At 36.2% G+C, this 21071-nt stretch overlaps 1 protein-coding gene across 1 annotated transcript in view; it reads left to right on the forward strand.

Moving 5' to 3' along the window:
* The window catches only part of LAMA2 (laminin subunit alpha 2), a 672905-nt gene that overhangs the window by 366387 nt on the left and 285447 nt on the right, over nt 1–21071 (forward strand). Inside the window, 3 exon segments of the mRNA XM_047732179.1 lie at nt 6213–6314; nt 7738–7949; nt 17187–17298. Of these exon segments, the coding sequence (XP_047588135.1) occupies nt 6213–6314; nt 7738–7949; nt 17187–17298 (426 nt within the window).

The following is a 21071-nucleotide window of genomic DNA, read 5'->3' on the forward strand; positions in this document are numbered from 1 at the left end:
TCTGTGGAAAACTGTATTTCTCTGGCCAATAGAAGAGTGGCAGTTTTGTTCCTCAGTAGCGAGAGAAAATGAAATGTTCTATTGGCAATACAAGCAGTGCTCTAGTGTTGTCCCCAAAATGGATGAATTTGAAATTCTCAAAGATAAAATTTATAAGTTGAGTTTACAGAGTCTAAAATTGTGGAAAATTGAAGTTATACATGGTGCATGTAACTTACCAATGTCGTGGGACGTGTAGTTAGAATGCATTCTCCAGCATTAATGGATGATACAGTTGATGCAGAGCTGTCTCTGTTCTAGAGTCTTTTAGCTCTCTTATTTGCTGTGGTTGCCCCTGAGTCTTTGAGAATACCACCAAGAAACCCTTTTTTCCTCCTCAGTCTTCTGACCAGTGGGACACAAGCCAACCAGAGAAAGAAAAGCAGCATTTTCTTTTTAAGATTTTATTTATTTATTTGACAGTCAGAGATCACAAGTAGGCAGAGAGGCAGGCAGAGAGTGAGAGAGGGAAGCAGGCTCCCTGCGGAGCAGAGAGCCCGATGTGGGGCTTGATCCCAGGACACTGGTATCATGACCTGAGCTGAAGGCAGAAGCTTAACCCACTGAGCCACCCAGGTGCCCCAAGAAAAGCAGCATTTGAATAGTCAGAGAGCTGTTGGAGTGAGAATTTCAGCAGGAAAATGAGTTGAAGCAAATCAAAGTAGGAGAATGGGTAGATACAAACAGGGGCTAAGTCGGAAGTCCCAAAACTTCAATTTGTGGTACGGTACTCTTACTATCTTTGTTTTGTTATTGTTGTTGTTGTTTTGCAGTGTCTCCTAGACCAATTGAATATGCCACAGTAGCGAGGGCCAAAAAACTTAACAAATATTTGCATTTTAACAACTGAACAACCACCTAAAAAGATAATGCACACAAGTTCAAGCAATATAATAATTTTTCCCCCATAAATAAATAGGATGACTTACTAAAGGGGATTTGTGTGCCCACTGGGTAATACACAACTTCTTAAACCTAGAACGAGTTTGCCACCTTTAATTCCTGTTTCGCATTGATTTTTGTGCAATATTTGGTTTTTATCACAGCATCCACTGAAGACTTCCCTTGACAAAGATACAGAATGGCTGAAAGTGCAAAAACAGAGCTTGACGTTTTGAGAATATCACTGAAAGGAATATAAAGTTTTCCCATGTTAAAACTGTGAAGTACCTCAAGCTAGTTGTTTATGTGGTATCCAACAGATACATAGTATTGCTTATGTTTCCTTTAAATATTGACAGTATCCCACAGTGCCTTTGTGAGTTTACTGCAGTGCAGTGGGCCACCTCTGTGCAAAGCTTGTGAAAAGGGGCTAGATAGATCCTAGAGAGTATTAAAACTCTGTAGAAACTTGAACGAAATGTAGAAACTTGAATGAAGTGGTCCCAGGACCACTAGAGGTCCTTCATTAGGGGAGGCAATAACAGAAGTAATGAGTGAGGTCAGAGAATTGAATTCAAACACTTGGTGACTACTTTCATTACTAACTGTGATGTAGTAGTGAAAATAGAAAGTTAGACAAGAAATATTTCCCTAGAATAAGATTGAGACTAATTTGATACAAATAACACAGAGAAAACAATATTATGTTGTACCTATGGTTTCTAATTTGAAATAGAGAAAAAAAAACAATTGACCTGACCCAATCATGGAAGTTGGGAAAATAATCAAGTTTGTTTTCTGGAAAGATCCAGATAATAAGATTAACTGGGTATGTTGAGTGTTTGAGACATTATTAAAAAATCACTCAGTATAAAACTGCTATAGGCTGAACTGTATAACTGCCCCTGAATTCATATGTGGATGTCCTAACCCTCAGAATCTTAGGATGTGACTATTTGGAGAAAGGATTTTTAAAGAGGGAATTAAATTGAAATGAGGTGGGGCGCCTGGTAGCTCAGTGGGTTAAAGCCTCTGCCTTCAGCTCAGGTCATGATCCCAGGGTCGTGGGATCGATCCCTGCATCGGGCTTTCTGCTCAGCGGAGAGCCTGCTTCCTCCTCCTCTCTCTCTCTGCCTGCCTCTCTGCCTACTTGTGATCTCTGTCTGTCAAATAAATAAAATAAAAATCTTTAAAAAAAATTAAATAAAAATAAATTGAAATTAGGTAGTTAGGGTGGGTACAATTCAGTATGACTGGTGTCCTTTTAAAAAGAAGGAATTAGAACACAGATGAACACAAATAAGAACCCTGAGGACACAGGGTAAGGATGGCCATCTACAAGCCAAGAGGAGAGACTACAGACGAAACCACTTCTGCTGACACCTTGATCTCAGATTTCTGTTGTTTAAGGACCCAGTCGGTGTTTTATTATGGGAGCCTGAGTAAACTAACACAGACACACAGCACAGCACAGGATAGAAGATACAGATTGAGGAACCAGGTATAAACATAGTTAAATCCAATGGAGGGAGCGCCTGGGTGGCTCAGCTGGTTAAGCGTCTGCCTTCCGCTCAGGTCATGATCTCTGGGTCTTGGGATAGAGTCCCAGGTCGGGCTCCCAGTCCACTTCTCCATCTGCCTGTTGTTCCCTGCCTGCTTGTGCTCTCTTCTGCCTCTTTCTCTCTCTCTCTCAAATAAATAAATAAAATCTTAAAAATCCACCAGAGGAAAAAATAGTCAATAAGAAACAGTAACCAAAAGAGTAAGAGTCTTGGAGACATCCATACATGGAGTATAGAATTAGAAAGAAAAATGTATCTACAAATGAGACAGTGATATAACCAAGTCAGAGGAATGGGTATCACAGAAGTTTGGTGCAATAGAAGACAAAGGAGTTGAGAATTTTAAGAGCCATTACATGCCACATACAAATAAATACTAAAACTGAACCAAAGGTCCATTAGTGGTTGCTAGATAGAGCTGATAATGACCTTTCAAGAAACTCTTTTAATGGAGTACTAGGGGTGAAAGGATGCAGTAGGAAAAATAAGAAAGGTTGGAAGGGTAAGAATAAAGAAAATGAATGCAATATCCTATATCTGAGTTTGAGAGTGAAAATAATAAATAACCATAGATCATAGATAATACTTAGGAGGGACAATAAAGTTGGTTGATGATTGGCAGCTCTGTGTACATTGGATTTGATGGAGAGATTGAAGATTGGGATAACAAAGGGATTATAGGAAAGTGAGAAAGCAAGGACATGGAAGAGCCAAGTGAAGGTGACATTTGTAATGTGGAGTGGTGGATAGATGGAGAAGAGGCAGACACTTCTTCATCCAAAGCTATAGGAAAGGACAGTTTATACTCTGAATAGTCTCACAGGTTTTTCCCAAAATCTCAGAAAAGAAGATGCTGTCTTATAGTTGACTCATTACAAAGACTTTCATATAATGGTGTGTACTTGTTGGGAAAGACAACTTCTAAACTGTGGGATGGCATCTTAAGCAATCCTTTTTGAAAACAACTTAAATAAGGAGTTGACTAAGCTGCCATATAGAAATGGCCATATGCCAGGGTGGCTCAGTTGGTTAAGCATCTACGTTTGGCTCAGGACATGATCCCAGGGTCCTGGAACTGAGTCTCTGCATTGGGCTCCCTGCTCAGCGGTGAGTCTGCTTATCCCTCGCCCACTGATCAATCCTCCCTCCTGCTGGTGCTTTCATTCTCTCTCAAATAAATAAATAAATATCTTAAACAAAAGAAAAAGAAATGGCCATAGATATATAGCTTTAAGGTGAATGAAAAAGACAATGATTCTAATACTATGGAAATTGATATTTGTGACTCGGAGAAAAAATCAAAGCTTATTACATCATCATACATCTTTTTAAAATGGTCTGCTTCCACATAACTTAGGTGGAAGGAAAATGGATTCACTCATGCAGATTTTTAGATGATTCAAAACTGGTTCTAACAGTACCGAAGTATAGGTATCAAAGATACATGGAAGAGTTGGGGAAAATTTGCTTTATGAAATGTGAGTGAAAAGTCAAGTTTTCATTTTTATTACTATTATTATCATAAGCCCTCAGAAGAACAGGTTGAATTAATTCTACTCCTTAGTTCTTGTTTTATATTATGATTGACCTGCTGAAGGGCCCTTTTTCTGTATTTGTTTCTTTTTCCCATTTCCATCCTCATTCCTCCCCCATTATTTTATGTTATTTAACTTTATAATTATTATGAGTAGGTATAGAAACAACATAAACAAATGAAATGTTGTAACAAATCAAACATTTTTCTATTTCATCTAAAGTCTTAAAAGCTTGGATATTCTGGGGCTCCTGGATATCTCAGTTGGTTTTATGTCTGACTCTTGATTTTGGCTCAGGTCATGATCTCAGGGTCATGGGATCAAGTCCCCAGTCCACTAAGCTCAATGCAGAATCCCCTGAGATTCTCTCTCTTCCTCTCCATCTATCCCTCCCTTGTGCATGTGCATGCATGCTTTTGTGCTTTCTCTCAAATAAATAAATAAATCTTTAAAAAAAAAAAAGCTTGGATATTCAAATTACACTCGCTTCGGCGCTTACAAGCAGAATAGGCATTACCTTTCATTCTGAGTTCCCCACATTTGTGTAATTTTAAATTAAGAAATTATGAATTAAAATTGATCTTTTTTCCTTTTAGGGAAACACATTCCCCCAAATAAATAAATAAATAAATAAATGTTGTCCAAATTTTAAATGATCAAAATATATTTGGAAGCTCAAAAGTTTTTGCAACATTATAAATCTACATCCTGGTGTTTTTTCCAAACTCCAACCCTAGGTCCTACAAAATATTTTTGTAAATGAAGAAAATTCTAAATAGTTCAGCCTTTGAAATCTATAAAGCATTCTTTCCTGCTGCCTGTCTAGACTCTTCTCCTTGAGAAAATGGTCTGGCTGATTTTGAACAAGTATGCAAGGTAATATTTAGGATGCTTATCTTAATAGAACCAAAAACCTTTTACATAGATTCACCCTTCATTACTCACAAGACTGCCAAGTGCTATAGTCCAGGCAGGTATTTATTATTTTATATATGAAAAGACATTAGAGGAGTGCTATTTCTCAGTGGAACAGGGGAATAAAAGTTTTCTGAATACCAGTTCCTACTAGAGCTCCATGTAATGAGCTCTTAGAAGACATTGCAGAGCTGCAATTTGGAAACCCTGTTTAATCAGCCATGGCAAGTTATGTTTATTAAGCCATTCCCCACGGAACAACTCTGAGAGGAATCCAGGTTCCTCCTCCTCCATCCCGTGCATCGCCGGGAATTGCTTTGTGGTCAGGGTCCGCAGGAAGAGGCCGTGGAGAGCCAACGGCTGTGGAGCTGGGGCTCTGTGTGTCAGCGTGGAGGAAACAGCAGAATACAAATCATCAGCTTTGTTTTATGAATGTCTTTATTTACAATGCTGGAGTGGAATTTTTTAAAAAGGACTGCAGTATTTGCATCGAATCTGTCACTCAAGCTCCAGTGTTGATTCCTGTCCTATAAATGATCTTGCTCTCCTTCTTTTTTTTTTTTTCCCTTTCTGCAAGGTTACTGTCAATGTCAAAGATGTAAATCTCAAGCACCCATTATATGGGACTTGGCATGCATAGTGGAAGAAAAGAAGTTTGTCTAATGAAAAGGGATAATAACATTCATTCCAACAAAGTATATTTGATTGCACAGGGAAAAGTGTACCTTCTTTGGGAGTTTTGATTGAATTGAATCATAATATAAAATTTGCTGCTACTCTTTTATTTTGCTCTGACCCACAACATTTCCAAGTTTAGCTTATAGTCTATGGAAAGTCACTGTCAAATGAAGTGATGTCTTTGTTGAAAGTGTTCATACCAACAGAAAGTGAGTGACCCTCAGGGATGGGTAGAAATCTCCCAATTTTGACAAAGATCCTTCTCTGCTTGGGAATTGTAAAGCTTAAGTTATAGATGAGGAAAATGACAGGAGGGGCTGTGTTTGGTTTCATGGAGCTTAACCTATTTCAGCAAGCCTGCAATACTGGGAAAAACAATACATGAATTTATATTTATGTCAGGCTTGCTGTTGATGGGTAAGGTTCGTATAAAGGTTACTGCTAAAGAAATGTCTATCATTCTCACTCTGCACTCTTGTAATTTCTGTTTCTTCCAAATCCTACCCTCTAGAACAATAAAATGATTTTAAAATAATAAGTAAAATATGAGTTAATAGCCCATCTCCTATCTTGTAATGATTACGTATCTCCTCTGTTGTAGCTTACAGCAGCTGGAGGACAATTGACATTTACCATATCATATGACTTTGAAGAACAAGAAGAAGATATAGAACGTGTACTCCAGATTGTGGTTATCTTAGAGGTAGAGTATGGAGCAGATCATTTATGTTCAACTGTTTCACACTCTTAAGTTATTCCTTACCTGATTGGTTTTGACATTAATTTACATGTGACTTAGGGAATATTTTATCTTGGGAAATTTTTTTATGCCCATGTTATGTTTCACCCTGAGATATATCTAAAAGACTGAGCATATTCATTAGGTTCCAATGATAAAGTAGACCCTCAAACCAGACTTAGAATTTAAAATAAAAACATACTGACCATATTCCCAAGATTATAAGTATGATGAAGTGTTTAGGCAAATGCTGATTTACATAGTTCAATTTTTTCCATCTTTCCTTGCTTCCAAATAGGTTTTATGGTCTACTTCTTGTTTATATTAGGCAGAGGCACATGGAGAAAGAAACTTGTTTATTTAGGTATAGTTAAATCTTGACTTCAAAACTTAATTTAGATAAGAAAGACATAGGAGAAATGCTTTCAGGATTTGGGGGCCATCAACAATTTCAAAATGCTGAAGGCCTAAAGATATCTTAGAGGCTCTCTGCCCCTTTTCTCATACTCTTCCTCCAACACTTACACAGTCTCAAAGGCACACACTTGCATGCACATTTGTGATTCCAAATGGATTGATGTTGATTTAGTACCATGCCTTGTTGTTCTTTGCCTTGAACATTTCATGCATGTAAATCAGTGACAGAATTCTTCCCCTAACATACATATTTCCAATATTAGGTGAAGAGATCTGGGTGATACATATTACTACACATATATGTATGCATGTGTGTGTGTCTATGAAACTAGAAGTGTGTCTAGGAATTCCTTCAAGATAAAAGGGATTCTCTAAATGTAAAATGTTGTGAAGTTCTATATTATTAGTATAAATGAACTCAGAGAAGAAGGATAACCTAAATGTCATAGGTCAGTCCATACATTCCCTGTAAGGATGCATTATCTTCTTGGGAACACTAGAGTCCAGAGTTTTTCAGGTTTGTTTTTGTTTTCCCATAGAGAAAAGTTCTTTCAAATGAAAGCTTATGACACTACACTGTGGTAAGTTTTCTTCCCTATTTTTCTATACAACCCACAGTCACCATAAAATAATATATTTGAAATATGCAGTTACTGTGCACTTGCATAAAATCAAGGTATTGGTAATCACACGTTTATGTATGAATTGCCAAGAATCTTTCAGTTAATGGTGGAAGCAAGGTCATGCATAACAAATCTTATATTTAGTCCTTCATCTGGTTAAGGCTAACAGTTAATTTGCCTTCTCTTACTTTCAAGTATGCCAGAAATATACTGAATGAAAGGAAAGCCAAGCTGGAATTAAAAATCTACTGAGGATAATTCACTAAGTGGCAAATCCAAATATGCATACTCTTTACCCTTTAAACCTTTCACACTTTTGCCCTTTTGTACTTTCTTTTTCCCTTTAGGGAAATGACTTGAGAATCAGCACAGCCCAAGATGAGGTGTATCTGCAACCGTATGAAGAACATACTCATATATTGTCACTTAAAGAAGAATTGTTTACCATTCATGGCACAAATTTCCCAGTCAGTAGAAGAGAGTTGATGACTGTGCTTGCAAATTTGAAGAGAGTCCTCATACAAATCACGTACAGCCTTGGGATGGATGCCATCTTCAGGTAAACTCAAGAACTACATTTCCCAGTGTTGGCACAATTCCTTTGGACCAAACAGGCCTGCGGTAGAAGAGTGACTTTGAAGATCTGTAGGTTTCCTTCAGATAGTAGATAAGAGTCGAGCACTAGTTTTCTGAGAAGTATTTCTAGTAAAACTTTAAAATTGAAATACTCAGAAGGAATGTGTTTTTAGAATGTGTCTTTTCTAGTATTGACAATTCCTTCACAGTTTGGCCAGAGAGTGTTGTGAAAAATAATCCGCCTTCTGAGAAATTCTATACTGGAAATTAAAATCTCCATTATGATGACTCAGATTGTGGGAAACTAAAGATGTATAACTCCAGGGTAGTCATATTCAGAAAGTAGTTTGTAAAGTATTTTCTTCCATGCATTGATTAACATGTATCTAGCTTAATAGTATATATTTTGTAATAAGAAATTTAAACACTTTCCTCTAAATAATCACAAGTCTCTTTATAAAAGGCTGGGATGGCTGTGTGATGTAAAGGAACGAGTATGAGCTTTGGAGCCAACCTAACTAGGAATTCAGTGAGCTCAATTGCTTATTTTATGTGTGACCTTTGGCAAGTGATTGGTCCTTGCGGAAACTTGGTTCCTTCAAGTGTAAAGTGGAGATTACAGTGTCTACCTTTCAGGGTCGTTGTGAAAATTATATGTGGTAATTATGGAAAGTGCTCATTAACTGGAATTGGTTGTTTTCCATTCTTTTCTTTAAAGAGAGAACGTCTGACTGGAACCAAACATGCTCATATCCGACTGACTGTAGGCTGCTATGCTTTTCATTTTAAAAACAGTGATGTATTTGTCCAATGAACTGTGAACTTCAACTATGTCTGAATGAGCTTTTTTCCAGAATACACACAAGATAGCATGCCAACTTCCCCCCAAATGAGATTGAGTTAGATGATGAAACATGACCCGAAACGACAACATGACGTAATCAGAATCAAAGGAATGTCTCCAATACTGGTTTACCTACGGGAGGGTCTGTTTTTTGTTTTTTGCTTTTAATACTGATGCTCCCCCACTCCCATCATTTGCTCGTGCTGCTGCCTAGTTTGTCTTTCACTTGTACCATTTCAACTAAGTGTAATCATCATTAACATCTCCCAAAGGAGAAGACTGCAGATTCATAAACAGAACTATTGTCAAACAGTGTACCTCTTTTGCATAGGCAATTCTGCTGGAAGCTGGGTTAAAATGCCATGAAGATGTGAAGCAGCACTTAGGAATTAATTATGTTTTCTCCCATTTAGTAAATAGAGATTGTCATGATGTTTAAACAGTACAGAGGGATGAGTCCTCTGGCTTTCAATGTGAATGACAACCAAATTGACAAAAAGCAGCTAGGGGGCTTATTTATTTTTGTCAGCCTTGCTTCTCAGACTAGTTATCCAAAGGCATTTCCTCCTGATTTATATCAGGTAATTTCCGTGTTTACCGATCAAAATCATCACCTTCATTTGAAGCCTTGCAAAGTGTTCCCATGTATGAGTGGCATGTTCACGGAGCAAGGGTATGGGAACAACACTGGAGTTAATCCAAGTGGGTGGTTGCTTTCTGCAGCCTACGTTACCTAAAGCACTGTCCTTCTAGAAGGAAAACCCAAGGTCAGATTTGAAATGCCTACCCATTTCAGGTAAACAGTCAGCCTAAATCCCCACTCCATGAACTTGTTATATTTTGTTTATCTCTGATCTCCAAGTGGATTGAGTCATATTTGTGAAACATCACTTGAATTGATTTCAACTTGTCTTGCACAGTAGGCTTCAGACCTGGCATCCAGTTTGTATGTAAGCACAGGTAAATTGAAGCCATCTCCACAAAACTTGGTATTTTTGTGGTATTTAAGGAAGATTTATTTCTCTGGTAGTTCTCAGCACAGGGGACTTCCCTTCCTCCAGCTGTGTGGTTAGATGCAGATGAATAGTTGAAGGAGAACTAGCCTGTGGGTCAGGATTTTGACTTGTGTTTTCAATTCAGCTATTTAATAGTTGTAAACATAAGTGTAGCTTTGACCTCTTTGAATTTCAATCACCTCGTCTGTGAAATACAGAGGAGGACAATTGCCTTGCCAACTTCCAAAGGTCACCAGGAGAATAGAATTAGAGGGCTGCAAAAGCATTTTGCTAATGGCGAATAGGCGCACAAATTGGAAGCATTTCTATCTGACCTTAGTCACTGCAAAGCAGTACCATTTTCTCCAAGTACCATTAAGACTTTGGAGACATGGAGAATAAAGCACATAGTGATAGCTCCAAAATGGGGACAATTTTTACTGTCATCCTTTTCCAGAATGCTGAGAGGCTCATACAATAAAATTAATTGATTTCTTTCTCCTTGCCCTCATTGGTAAGATGAGGATAAAAACAGAAAAATTTCATCCTTCTGTTAGAAATAGAAATTAACCTAACCAAATCATACATCTTTCTCCTCTAAATTGTCTAAACGTTAGCTTTAGTAGCACCCTTGATATTTAACTCAAGCCAAGGAATCTGTTCAGCTTTTCTTAAATATCTCAGGTGTTAGCTCTGTGTTGTTGTGTGTTTTTTTTTCTTTTACTTTATAGCAGACATTAGTTCAATTCATCAAAATTTCCAATTCCCTCCCTTTTTATTTTATTTTATTATTTACTTACTTACTTTTAAAATCTTCATTGAAGTATAGTTGACATATATTATCATTAGTTTCAGTTGTATGACATAGTGATTCAGCAATGATATACATTACAAAATGTTCACGTTAAGTGTAGTTATCATCTCTCACCATACAACCTGATTGCAATCATATTGACCATATTCCCGATGCTATACTTTTCATCCCCATGACCTATTTATGTTATAACCAGAAGTTTGTACCTCGGTTCCCTTCACTTACTTTGCCTATCCCCTACTTCCCTCCACTCTGGCAATCACCTATTGGTGCTCTGTATTTATGAGCCAGTTTCCATCTTTGTTGTTGTCATTTGTTTATTTGTCCCTTTGCTCTGTGTTGCAGATTCCACATATAAGTGAAATTATATGATATTTATCTTACTCCGTCTGACTTTTTTCACTTAGCATAATACCCCCTTGGGCTTTCTATGCTGTAACAAATGGTAAGATCACATTATTTGTTGTGGCTGAGTACTATTCCATTGTGTATATATTGCCACATCTTCTTTATCCATCCATTTGTTGTTAGACACGTAGGTTGTTTGCATATATTGACTGTAGTAAATAATGCTGTAATAAACATAGGATATATACATCTTTTTAAATTAGTGTTTTTGTTTTCCTTGGGTAAATACCCAGATCCAAACAACTCCTTTCGTAGTATTACATTTCCCTAACCTCTGAGGATAGATATGGTCATATGACTTGGTTTGGCCAATGGTACGTGAGTGGGAGTGAGTCCCCCCTGCTGCCTTCCTCCCCCCACCCCTGAAACACACACATGAAAAGCATTGAATTGCTAGTATGAGACTCTCTGGAGCTTATGCACCTACCAGAAGATAAAATAACCTGAAGTATTGACAGCATATAGAGGTCAGCCGCCCTTAACCATCATTCACTCAGAACTGTGGAGGATTTTGCACTAGTAAATTTTTTGTTTTCTGTTAAGTCACTAAGAATATGGAGTTGTTACCAGAGCATAATTGAACCCCCATCATAACTTTATCATGACACACTTCATGTGTTTTTATTGTTTGAAAGTGAATTCAGAATTGTTTCAAGGCAAGATATCTTCATATGACTTTTTAGAGTAAATGTGTGTTGGGTGGTTGTACCAAAAACATTACACAGAATTTATGTAATAAATCATCTAGAAAAACCCTTGTAAATAAAGGAGCCTCTTGATGATTATAGTAATAGTGTTGATAGGGATGCATAGAACACATCTACCTTTTGAAATTAATGATACAGGTATCATTTTTTGAAGAAATTATACTGATAAAGCCATTAAAATTTTTTATAAAATTATGCAACTCACTAGGTGTTGGGCTTTTGGTAAGGGGTTTAAACCCACCTGTGTTTCCTTGCTATTGTCTTGGACTACCAGCCAAATCAATTCTGTAAATATTAGATTCATTCAGTCTGCCAGCATTTACTCAGTGCCTTTTATATATAAGTCTCAGTCTCCTCCTCTGTATAATAGCAGAAGCAATGTCTAACTTTTAAGATTGAAGGCTAGGTGAGAAAATCATGTACCAAAAACACCTGACGCACTATTTAGCAATATGTTGGGAGACAATGTAGGGTCACAAGATGATCATTGGTTTTGTAGTCATGCTTGGGTTTGATTTGGTGCTGCACTGTTGGCTAACTGTATTATCTTGGACACAACCCTTCTCTGAGTCTCAGATTCTTCATTTGTAAATGCAGACAATAACACAATTACCACACTGCATTCACTCATAGTTAAATGAGATGTCTGTCAAGCCCCGTTATGGCAGACACTCAGTAAGCAGTAATTATTATGATGTGGTTGTTCTAAGCTAAGCAAAGAGGATATGATGGTGGATAAATGATCACTGAATTTAAAAAAGGCATACTCCAGAATGGAAGGCAGACATGTGCATTTACGGTAGTATAATAAATATTACATTAGAAATGTGTGCAGTATATACTTGTAGAGCTAAGAAGGAAGAGATGAATTATCATATTATCATTTAATATAATGTCTATGAATGGCTTCAGTGTGATCCAATTCTGTCAGTTATTTCCCTTACTTGATGGGGAGCTAAGAATGATGGTAGGAATGTCTAGGTCTTATTCAGATGGCCCACTCAGACATTGCCTGGGCCACTAAATGATTCTTTGCCTTTTTAAGAGTGGAGTAATATTTATCAGTTCCCCCTGAGTGGTGCTTGATGGAACTTCCACAAGGTAGAGACTATGGGAAGTTCTGAGTCATCATCTTAGGTTTTGACAGAAATGAAATAGAGTAAAGCACCTGAACCAGCAATAAAATCTTCCTCTGGTGGCTCGCCCAAAGTTACATTTATTTAAGTAGAATTAAATGGATACCTTCAATAGAAAAAAAAGGATAGGAAAAAATTATTTAGAAGAGTTTTATTATCATAGTTTCTTATTGCTTCAAAGAATAATTTATTTTATATATTACTGTTAGTATTATTTTAGTTAAGCTTAACCTATCTAACTCTGGTGGAAATATAGTGAAACAAAAATACTGAGAACAATCTTTAGGTCAGTAACAGGATAATGTTTCTGATATGATTCTAATATTTTCAGTACAAGCTTATGTAATTGTGTCTTTTCTCTTCATCATCTTATCCATATTTCCAAGTCATAAGAATAAAGGGAAAGAGCCAACCAAAGCATGTGACTTAGTTAACAAATCTGTGATAGTCCATGCACTTCTAAAATTTAGTACCTTATTCCTATCAGCATTATGTATTTAAATGAATGCAGCCTGGTATCAAGAAAAGAACATGTCCATATTGAAGGGGAAAAAAACCTGCAGCCTTCTTTATGAGTAACACTTAAAACTGTTAAACACATTAAAATCCCATTTACCAACAGCAGAACCTGATGAACATTGGGTCTGCTCAGTGAATGCTAATGTGGGATATTGCTGGGAAAGATGTTTGAATGTTGAAATTTCTTATAGCTCAAAATGGTTACATAGATTAAGGAGAGGAACATCTGTTGTTCAAAAGAAATGAAGTTTGGCAATTCATTGGAAATATTTTTGTTTTTGTTTTGTTATATTTTAAATTCTCCCTTAAAGTAATCCATTAGTCACTTTTCTATTTTAAAACATTCCAATACTCAATTTTTTATTGAAAATCCTAGGACTGTATATACAATTGACCAGTCTACTGTTTAGTAAATTATGGCAGTACTTTATGTGATAGTAAACTAGTATAGCAATCCTGAAATCGTCTAATTCTGAAATTAAAGTGATCAGAAATCTAAGTGAATCTTGTGACAGTCCATTAATTGCAGACAATAAGATGTCACAATTTGTTCTGTTGTGTTCTGACCTCTGACCTCAAGTTCTAACGCTAACATTTTTCTATTCATTTATTTATTTTTGCCAGATCAAACGAGTAATTTGTCTTTTACTTCTCTGACTTTATTTATCTGGAAGGTTGATATTAGGCTTTAGTCTATCATTTATTTGGGAGTATGTTAGTTAGTATTTATAATACAACTACATTCCATTCACCTATTCATTAACCTACCCATTCATCTATTCATGCATGATGTTTGTGTATGTAGTCTTATATCCATCTATCCACTATCCATCTATCCATTCATCCATCCAACAAAAATGTATTGAGCATGTATTGAGATGATCTGGTGAGGTATACAGATGACACAACAGGGTCTTTATGAGAAGTAGCTCATAAGCTCATGTTGACACAAGCAAGTACTCTCCTTAGTAATTCAAACCCTATGTTGAGTGGTATTTATACAGTAGAATATTACTCATCCATAAAAAGGAATGATACCCTGATACATGCTACAACAAGGATGAACTTTGAAAACATACTAACAGAGAGAAGCCAGACACAAAAGGTCATGCATTGTATGACTCCAATTATATGAAATATCCAGAATTATCCATGTTAAATCCATGGAGACAGAAAGCAGACTTGTGGTTTGCCAGGGGCTGGGAGAAAGGCCAGAATAGAAAGTGACTGTTTAATAGGTATAGGGTTTTACCATGGGCTGGTGAAAATGCTTGGAACCAAATGAAGGTTATAGGTATACAACATTATGAATGTACTAAATGAACATGTTAAAATGGTTAATTTTATGTTATATGAATTTCACCCGAGTGGAAAAAAACAAAGAAGAATTGCCAGTGATACTTCTTGTACAAGTTTACTTGGTGGTGGTTAGAAAATGACCATTTAGGGATTTTCCTAAAAATCTCTACATAATCTGAGTATTGTAAGAGAGTGATTTTTAACACTTAACATTTTAGGACCTTCTACTAGGTTGTCCAGACTGTACCCCCAAAGAAGAAAGCATTGAAGAAGTAGTGTTCAATGAATTAATCTGTGGCTAAAGATAAGTCTCTTACCTTTAGAAGATGCCAGTTAGTACTCAGCACCCAAGAAGATCCCATCCAATTGCCTTGATTTTTCTTTTCAACTTCTTGGTTATGTCTGAGGTCAGATACATTCCAAGGTACTATCAAGTGTCTGGTATTAATAAAGCGAGAGTAAACACAATAAATACTTTAATGTATTTTTTTTTTTAATTTTAAGTAGACTCCATGCCCAACGTGGGGCTTGAAGTCACAACCCTGAGATTAAGAATCTCATGCTCTATTGACTGAGTCAGCCAGGTGCCCCAAAACAGTAATATTTTTAGAAATTTACTAGCTGAAAAGTTTACAATTTGGTTAAAGGTTGTTACTTTTAAAGATTCATTAAATGAGCCTATTAGCTTTGTTGTCTGGATTGATTACAGCATAGATTTCCAAATCTCTGAAGTTCCTTGATAAACATGAATCCCTGATTAATAAAAATCTACCACCACTCTTTTGGAAAGCAACTGAAAATGCAAGAGTTGGTTACATCTTTCTTACGGTTAAAGGAAGGCACATAATGTTGTGTTGGGGAGGTTATCAACCATTTTAAGAAATAATACTTATCACTAGTCAATAGCCATCAATTAATTTTGTACCCTTGGAGTTTACTTAAAATTTGTTTTAATATATTAAAATGGCAAAAAGCTAGATTTGGAGATTCAAGTAGTATTTCTTGTAGTACTCCTGTAGATATTTTCTATACTCTCTCAACAGTCAATGAGAATAATGTTAATAAAATGCCTACTATTTAATAATTACCTACTATGTGTTATATGTTAAATCAAGAACCTTATATTCATTCATTATATATTCATTATATTTCATTTAATTTTTAAATCAAGCTTATGATGTATGAACTCTTATATAATCTTCATTACATAGAGGAGAATACTGAGACCTAGAGAAATTAATATTTTTTTCTAGGCTACAGGACTGGTAAATGTCAGAGACAGGATATGAGTCTTGGTCTGTCTGACTCCTGAGTCTGTGTTGTTAGTAATGAAGCTTTTAAAATTTCTTTTATGAAAAAGAAATTGAAAAAAGCCAATAAGACAACAATAATATTTATTTAAATTGTTAGTTCATATTAAGTTTTCATATTTTTGGAAGGAAATATATATGGGAAGTACATATACACATAATGTATATAAATGCCACATATATAAATAAAAAGCAAATCTAATGACATTTTTCAATTTGGCCAAACCAGCTTTTCCCTAAAATAATGAGTGACTCCAAATCACTCTGCTAAAATCACTGGATTATACAGAAGTGCTGATGAAATGAAACCCACAGATACAGAGAACAATGCCTTTAATTGAGGCCAAAAACAAATTTAAGAAAAATAGCATGTGAAAGTTTCACTTTGCATATAACACCCAGTGCTCCAGTTGTATGCAAATGAGAATCTTGGAACACTACATCAAAAACTAATGATGTACTGACTGTATGGTGACTAATATAACATAATTTTTTTTTAAAGAAACTTTTACCTTTAACTATCAGTGTGCAGAATTGTTTCTGAGAAAAAAGTCAAAATAGCTTCCTTTTTTTCTTCCATCTTACCTTCCAATTTATTTGTTTATTTATTTTTAAAATTTTATTTATTTGACAGAAAGACAGCCAGAGAGGAAACACAAGCAGGGGGAGAAGCAGACAGAGGGAGAAGCAGGCTTCCCGCTGAGCAGGGAGCCTGATGTGAGACTCCATTCCCGGACCCCGGGATCATGACCTGAGCCAAAGGCAGAAGCTTAACCAACTGAGCCACCCAAGCACCCCTTTCCTTCCAGTTTAAAAGCTCGAGCTGGATAATTAATATTGTCTTCTTTTGATTTTTCTAGTTTAAATATTAAAGTGAGTCGAACCGTCATGTGAATGTTTTCTGTTTTAAAAACACCTTCAGCTGTGGTATTTTAAACTATCTCTCCCTAAAAAGGAAATCAAAACACATCCAGAACCCAAGATGTGAGCAGGAATATTCTCGTACCTTTTCAGCATTTGAGAGTGGGAGTGCTGGCAAGCACTTTGCGCTGGACAGACTTAAGGAATGAATAAGTTATGGATATTTGTGGGCCGTCTTTCTCAGCGCAAACAATTTACCTATGTTTACATTCTTATTTCGCTAGGAGTCCTCAAGCTACATACCATCTCTTTTCCTTCCCACTGTAGGTTAGGCTCGGTGGGCCTTGAATCCGCAGTGCCCTATCCTACTGACGGAAGCCTCGCCACAGCTGTGGAAGTTTGTCAGTGTCCGCCTGGATACACGGGCTCCTCTTGCGAAGTAAGTTTGCATGAGTAAATCCTCAACGCATTCCAAGTTCCTCCCACATTGCTTTCAATACACTGTTTTATAAGTAGTTTAGCTCTTCCATCAGTGATTGCACAAATAAATGATAGTGTTTTCCTTAAAGAAGAAACTTGAGTGTCTGCCAAAAATCATGGCTTTCAAATCAAGTACTACTCACATAATGTCATCTTGAAATGATGTTTCTGTTTTGGATATTTTTACCTTATGACAACTGAAAATCTGATCTTTTCCTGAGTGTTTATTTCCTATTTAATTGGTTGATGAAATAAGATGAATGATAGCAGAATCATATTTAATATTTCAAAATAATTTCCCTTCCTATCTCCATACTTACCAGGAATTCGCACTGTTTTTTCCCCTTGCCTCTGGTTTTTAATCTTGTGTAAAACACTCCTGCTCTACTTTATTTCTAAGAACACCAAACTGAAAGCAACTGAAAGATGCAATCTTTAAAATGCCAAGAATATAATATATGGAAGAAATACCTTGATCTGGAAATTTTCCTACATGGCTTTGATTTGCTTAACACCTAAAATTTGAGATATTTGTTGCTGCCCCAATATTCTAGTTTTGTAATAAGATTAACATTTCTTATTTAATACCACAGTGTGTCATTTTAAGGTAATCATTTTCCTGTACTTATATGTATTTTTTTTTTGGTAGTTTGAAATTGGCTTTACTTGAAACCTGGTCAAAAAATTTTTCTGATAGAGGACATGGCTTGCAGATAAATAGAAGCTTAAATTCTTTAAAAATGGTGCCTTTAAGGAATCATTTGAGTGTACCAAGATGTTCCACTTCAACACACTATCCCATTAAACCATTTATAGAAATACTCTAGGCATTGCTTTGTCAATTCTTTTGTGCTCTAAAATAATGCATGCTTTTAGAGGATACACAGGATTTAGAGTCATATTCATGACAAATGTGTTTTCTTTAACGAGGCTCGGATTCACCTATCTAGAAATAAAACTAAATGAAATTCATTGACATACTTGATTTTACAAAATTCATCTAAAGAAGAGAAAAATAACTACGGAAATAAATTTGTTCTGTCAACCTAAATTTGATTTTACATTTAAAATACATGCTGTATTTGATGAAACATATTCTTTTATTAAGAGCCTACCAGTTTTTATTCAAGCCAGAAAGCTCCCTTTGAACCTTTAAGTTCCTATTTCAATTGGAATAATAAATACCTTGATTCTATTCTTCCTTTAATACTTATCCCTAGATTCATTATTCTGTGTACTCTTCTTCATCTTTATGAGTTCCAAACATCCATTGATATAAAACTGAATATTAGAATTGTTCAGTTGGCTATGTTTTTTGCTTATTCGTTCCTCTCTTCAAAGGTATTTATTGTGAATCTTTAGTAAATTCTGTACTAGATGCTGAGGGGATTATCTAGAAGGTTACATCATAATCCCTGTCCTTAGAGAACTAACTCTCTATTTAGAGAGCCAGAGCAAACACCTATGAAAAATTGGATCTCAGCACTATATAATTAAAGGGCCGGTAAGTGGTACAGAACATTAAGTGCAATAATCATTCAAAGAGGTGAGCAGTTCCAGTACAGCGCAGTGTCCCTGAAAGTATCCCTGCGTGCTAAAACCTCAAATTGGATGCTAAATTAATGGTAACAATTAGGTAGAAAGAGAGAAGCATGAAAGAGTCAAAGAAACAGAGGAGGGAAAATGAAAGCTTCCTGTGATTCTTACACAGTAATTGTTTGATAAATAAAGGTGTTTGGAAGTCCACAAAGGAATTTAGTTGAATCAGGAGAAAATGAATTCTGGAACTCCAGGATTTCTCTCTTTTTCATTTTTTCCACTAACAATTCCTTCCTTTCCTCATCAAAAGGTCCAATTTTTAGACTTGCTATTATTCATTCCTAACCTTTCCTGATTTTATTTGCTTTTTATTGAGTTCATAAGGCCAGTCACACTAGCTTTGCTATCACCAATATCCACAAACCACTTAAGAGCTGAGTAAACTACGAAGACTAGAATGTCATAATTCTTGGTTGCCAAAACACAGGTCACACCTCTCGTTATAATATCATTCTCTTTTACTTTATTTGGGGCCACAATGTTGACTCAAAATCTTGTTTTCTCATTTCTACCCAACTTCTTATAAATCACTCCACAGTTTAATCTTTCAAATATTTTCTGACTTTCCTGGTACCATCATAATTCATTTCATTTCACAGGTGAGACAGGTGAGCAAATAAAGCAAAGTGGGGTACTGAAAAAGAAGTACTTTAATTCAAATCTTAGCTTTCTTTTCTATATGATGGGAATAATATTAACTACATCATGGAAGTGTTAATATATTTTTTAACTGATACTGATAATCATATATTTTGATAAAATTAAGACACTTGATATGAATGATAAGGTGATGAATAATACAGATATGGTCCCTGCCCTCAAGGACATTACCTTTTAGTGCTAGGCTAGATAATATACCAGAGAACAAATTTAAATAAATGTAATAAATGCCATGAAGAAAATTCACAAGGTATCTTGATACAACTACTAAGGAAGGGTGTTGGAGGAGTAGATGAGAAGGGCTACTTTATGAAAACTTGTCAGGAGAGGCTCTCTGAAGTGGAAATATGTAATCTGAGTGTTGAAGAATGAGAAAGTCAGCTTCGTAGAAGAAGCTGGAAGTGTATGAGGAGGAAGTGGAAAGGAGCTTTTTGGAGTCCACAAGGACCTGAAAGATGGCAAGGATGCCTAAAGCTTAGTAAGAAAGGGAGAGAGTGGCATGAGACATGATTGGAAGAACCAGACCATTCAGAGCTTTGCATGCATTTTAACAATTTAGGATTTTATTCTAAGCGCAATAGAAATTGATGAGAATATTTTAAGGTGGGTAGTCGCATGATCTGTGTTTTATTATATGAAGAAGTTTTTATGGATCCAGTCTGAAGAACACAATATAGGAAGGCAAGAATGAGAGGAAGAATAGTTCATATGCTACTGTGGTAGAGCATGCTATTATGGTAGACTATGCTGTTGTGGTTTGTTGTAGGCTAATGGCAGAGGATTCAGAAGGATATGGGTTTACTCTGTATATATTTTGGTGGTAGAATCAGTAGAATTTATTGATAGTTTACATACCAGGGGAGAGTTTAAAGAACTAAGGAGTTTAAGAATGAGTCATAAATTACCAGCTTGAACAATTGGATATGATGTCATTTACTGAGCTGGGGAAGACTAGGAAGAATAGCTGTGGGGAGAGGACAGAATCAAAAGTCCATCTTAGAAATACAGGGTTTGAAAGTGTAAAGTATAGATGTGAATGTACAGTTAGAATATGCAGGTCTTGAATTTGAAATACTTTTCTGGTCTAGAGATACATATTTGGAAGGGATCATCAACCATGGGACTGAATAAAATTACCTAGGAGACAGTGTGATGAGAAAGAGAAAGTGATCAAGAGAAAAGCTCCTCAGAACTCCTGACAATGAGAAGTTGGGTTAAAGTGGAGGAGCAAGCAAAGAGCTACGGCGGAAGTGGAACTGTGATATCGTGGAAATTGAGAGAAGAGGGCATTTGAAGACAAGAGGAATCAGCTAAGCCGTGTGTTGATGAGAGGTCAGGCAATCATAGAATTGTCCACTGGCTTTGGCTACCAGGGATGTGGTAATATAGCCAAAGTGTTTTAACTGAGTGGCGACAGCACAAGACAGAGCAGAATGGAATGAAGCATGAGAGTGAAGTAAGGAAGAAAATGCT

This window comes from Lutra lutra, chromosome 6 (assembly GCF_902655055.1).
Source record: "Lutra lutra chromosome 6, mLutLut1.2, whole genome shotgun sequence".
In the NCBI taxonomy this organism is placed as follows: Eukaryota; Metazoa; Chordata; class Mammalia; order Carnivora; family Mustelidae; genus Lutra; species Lutra lutra.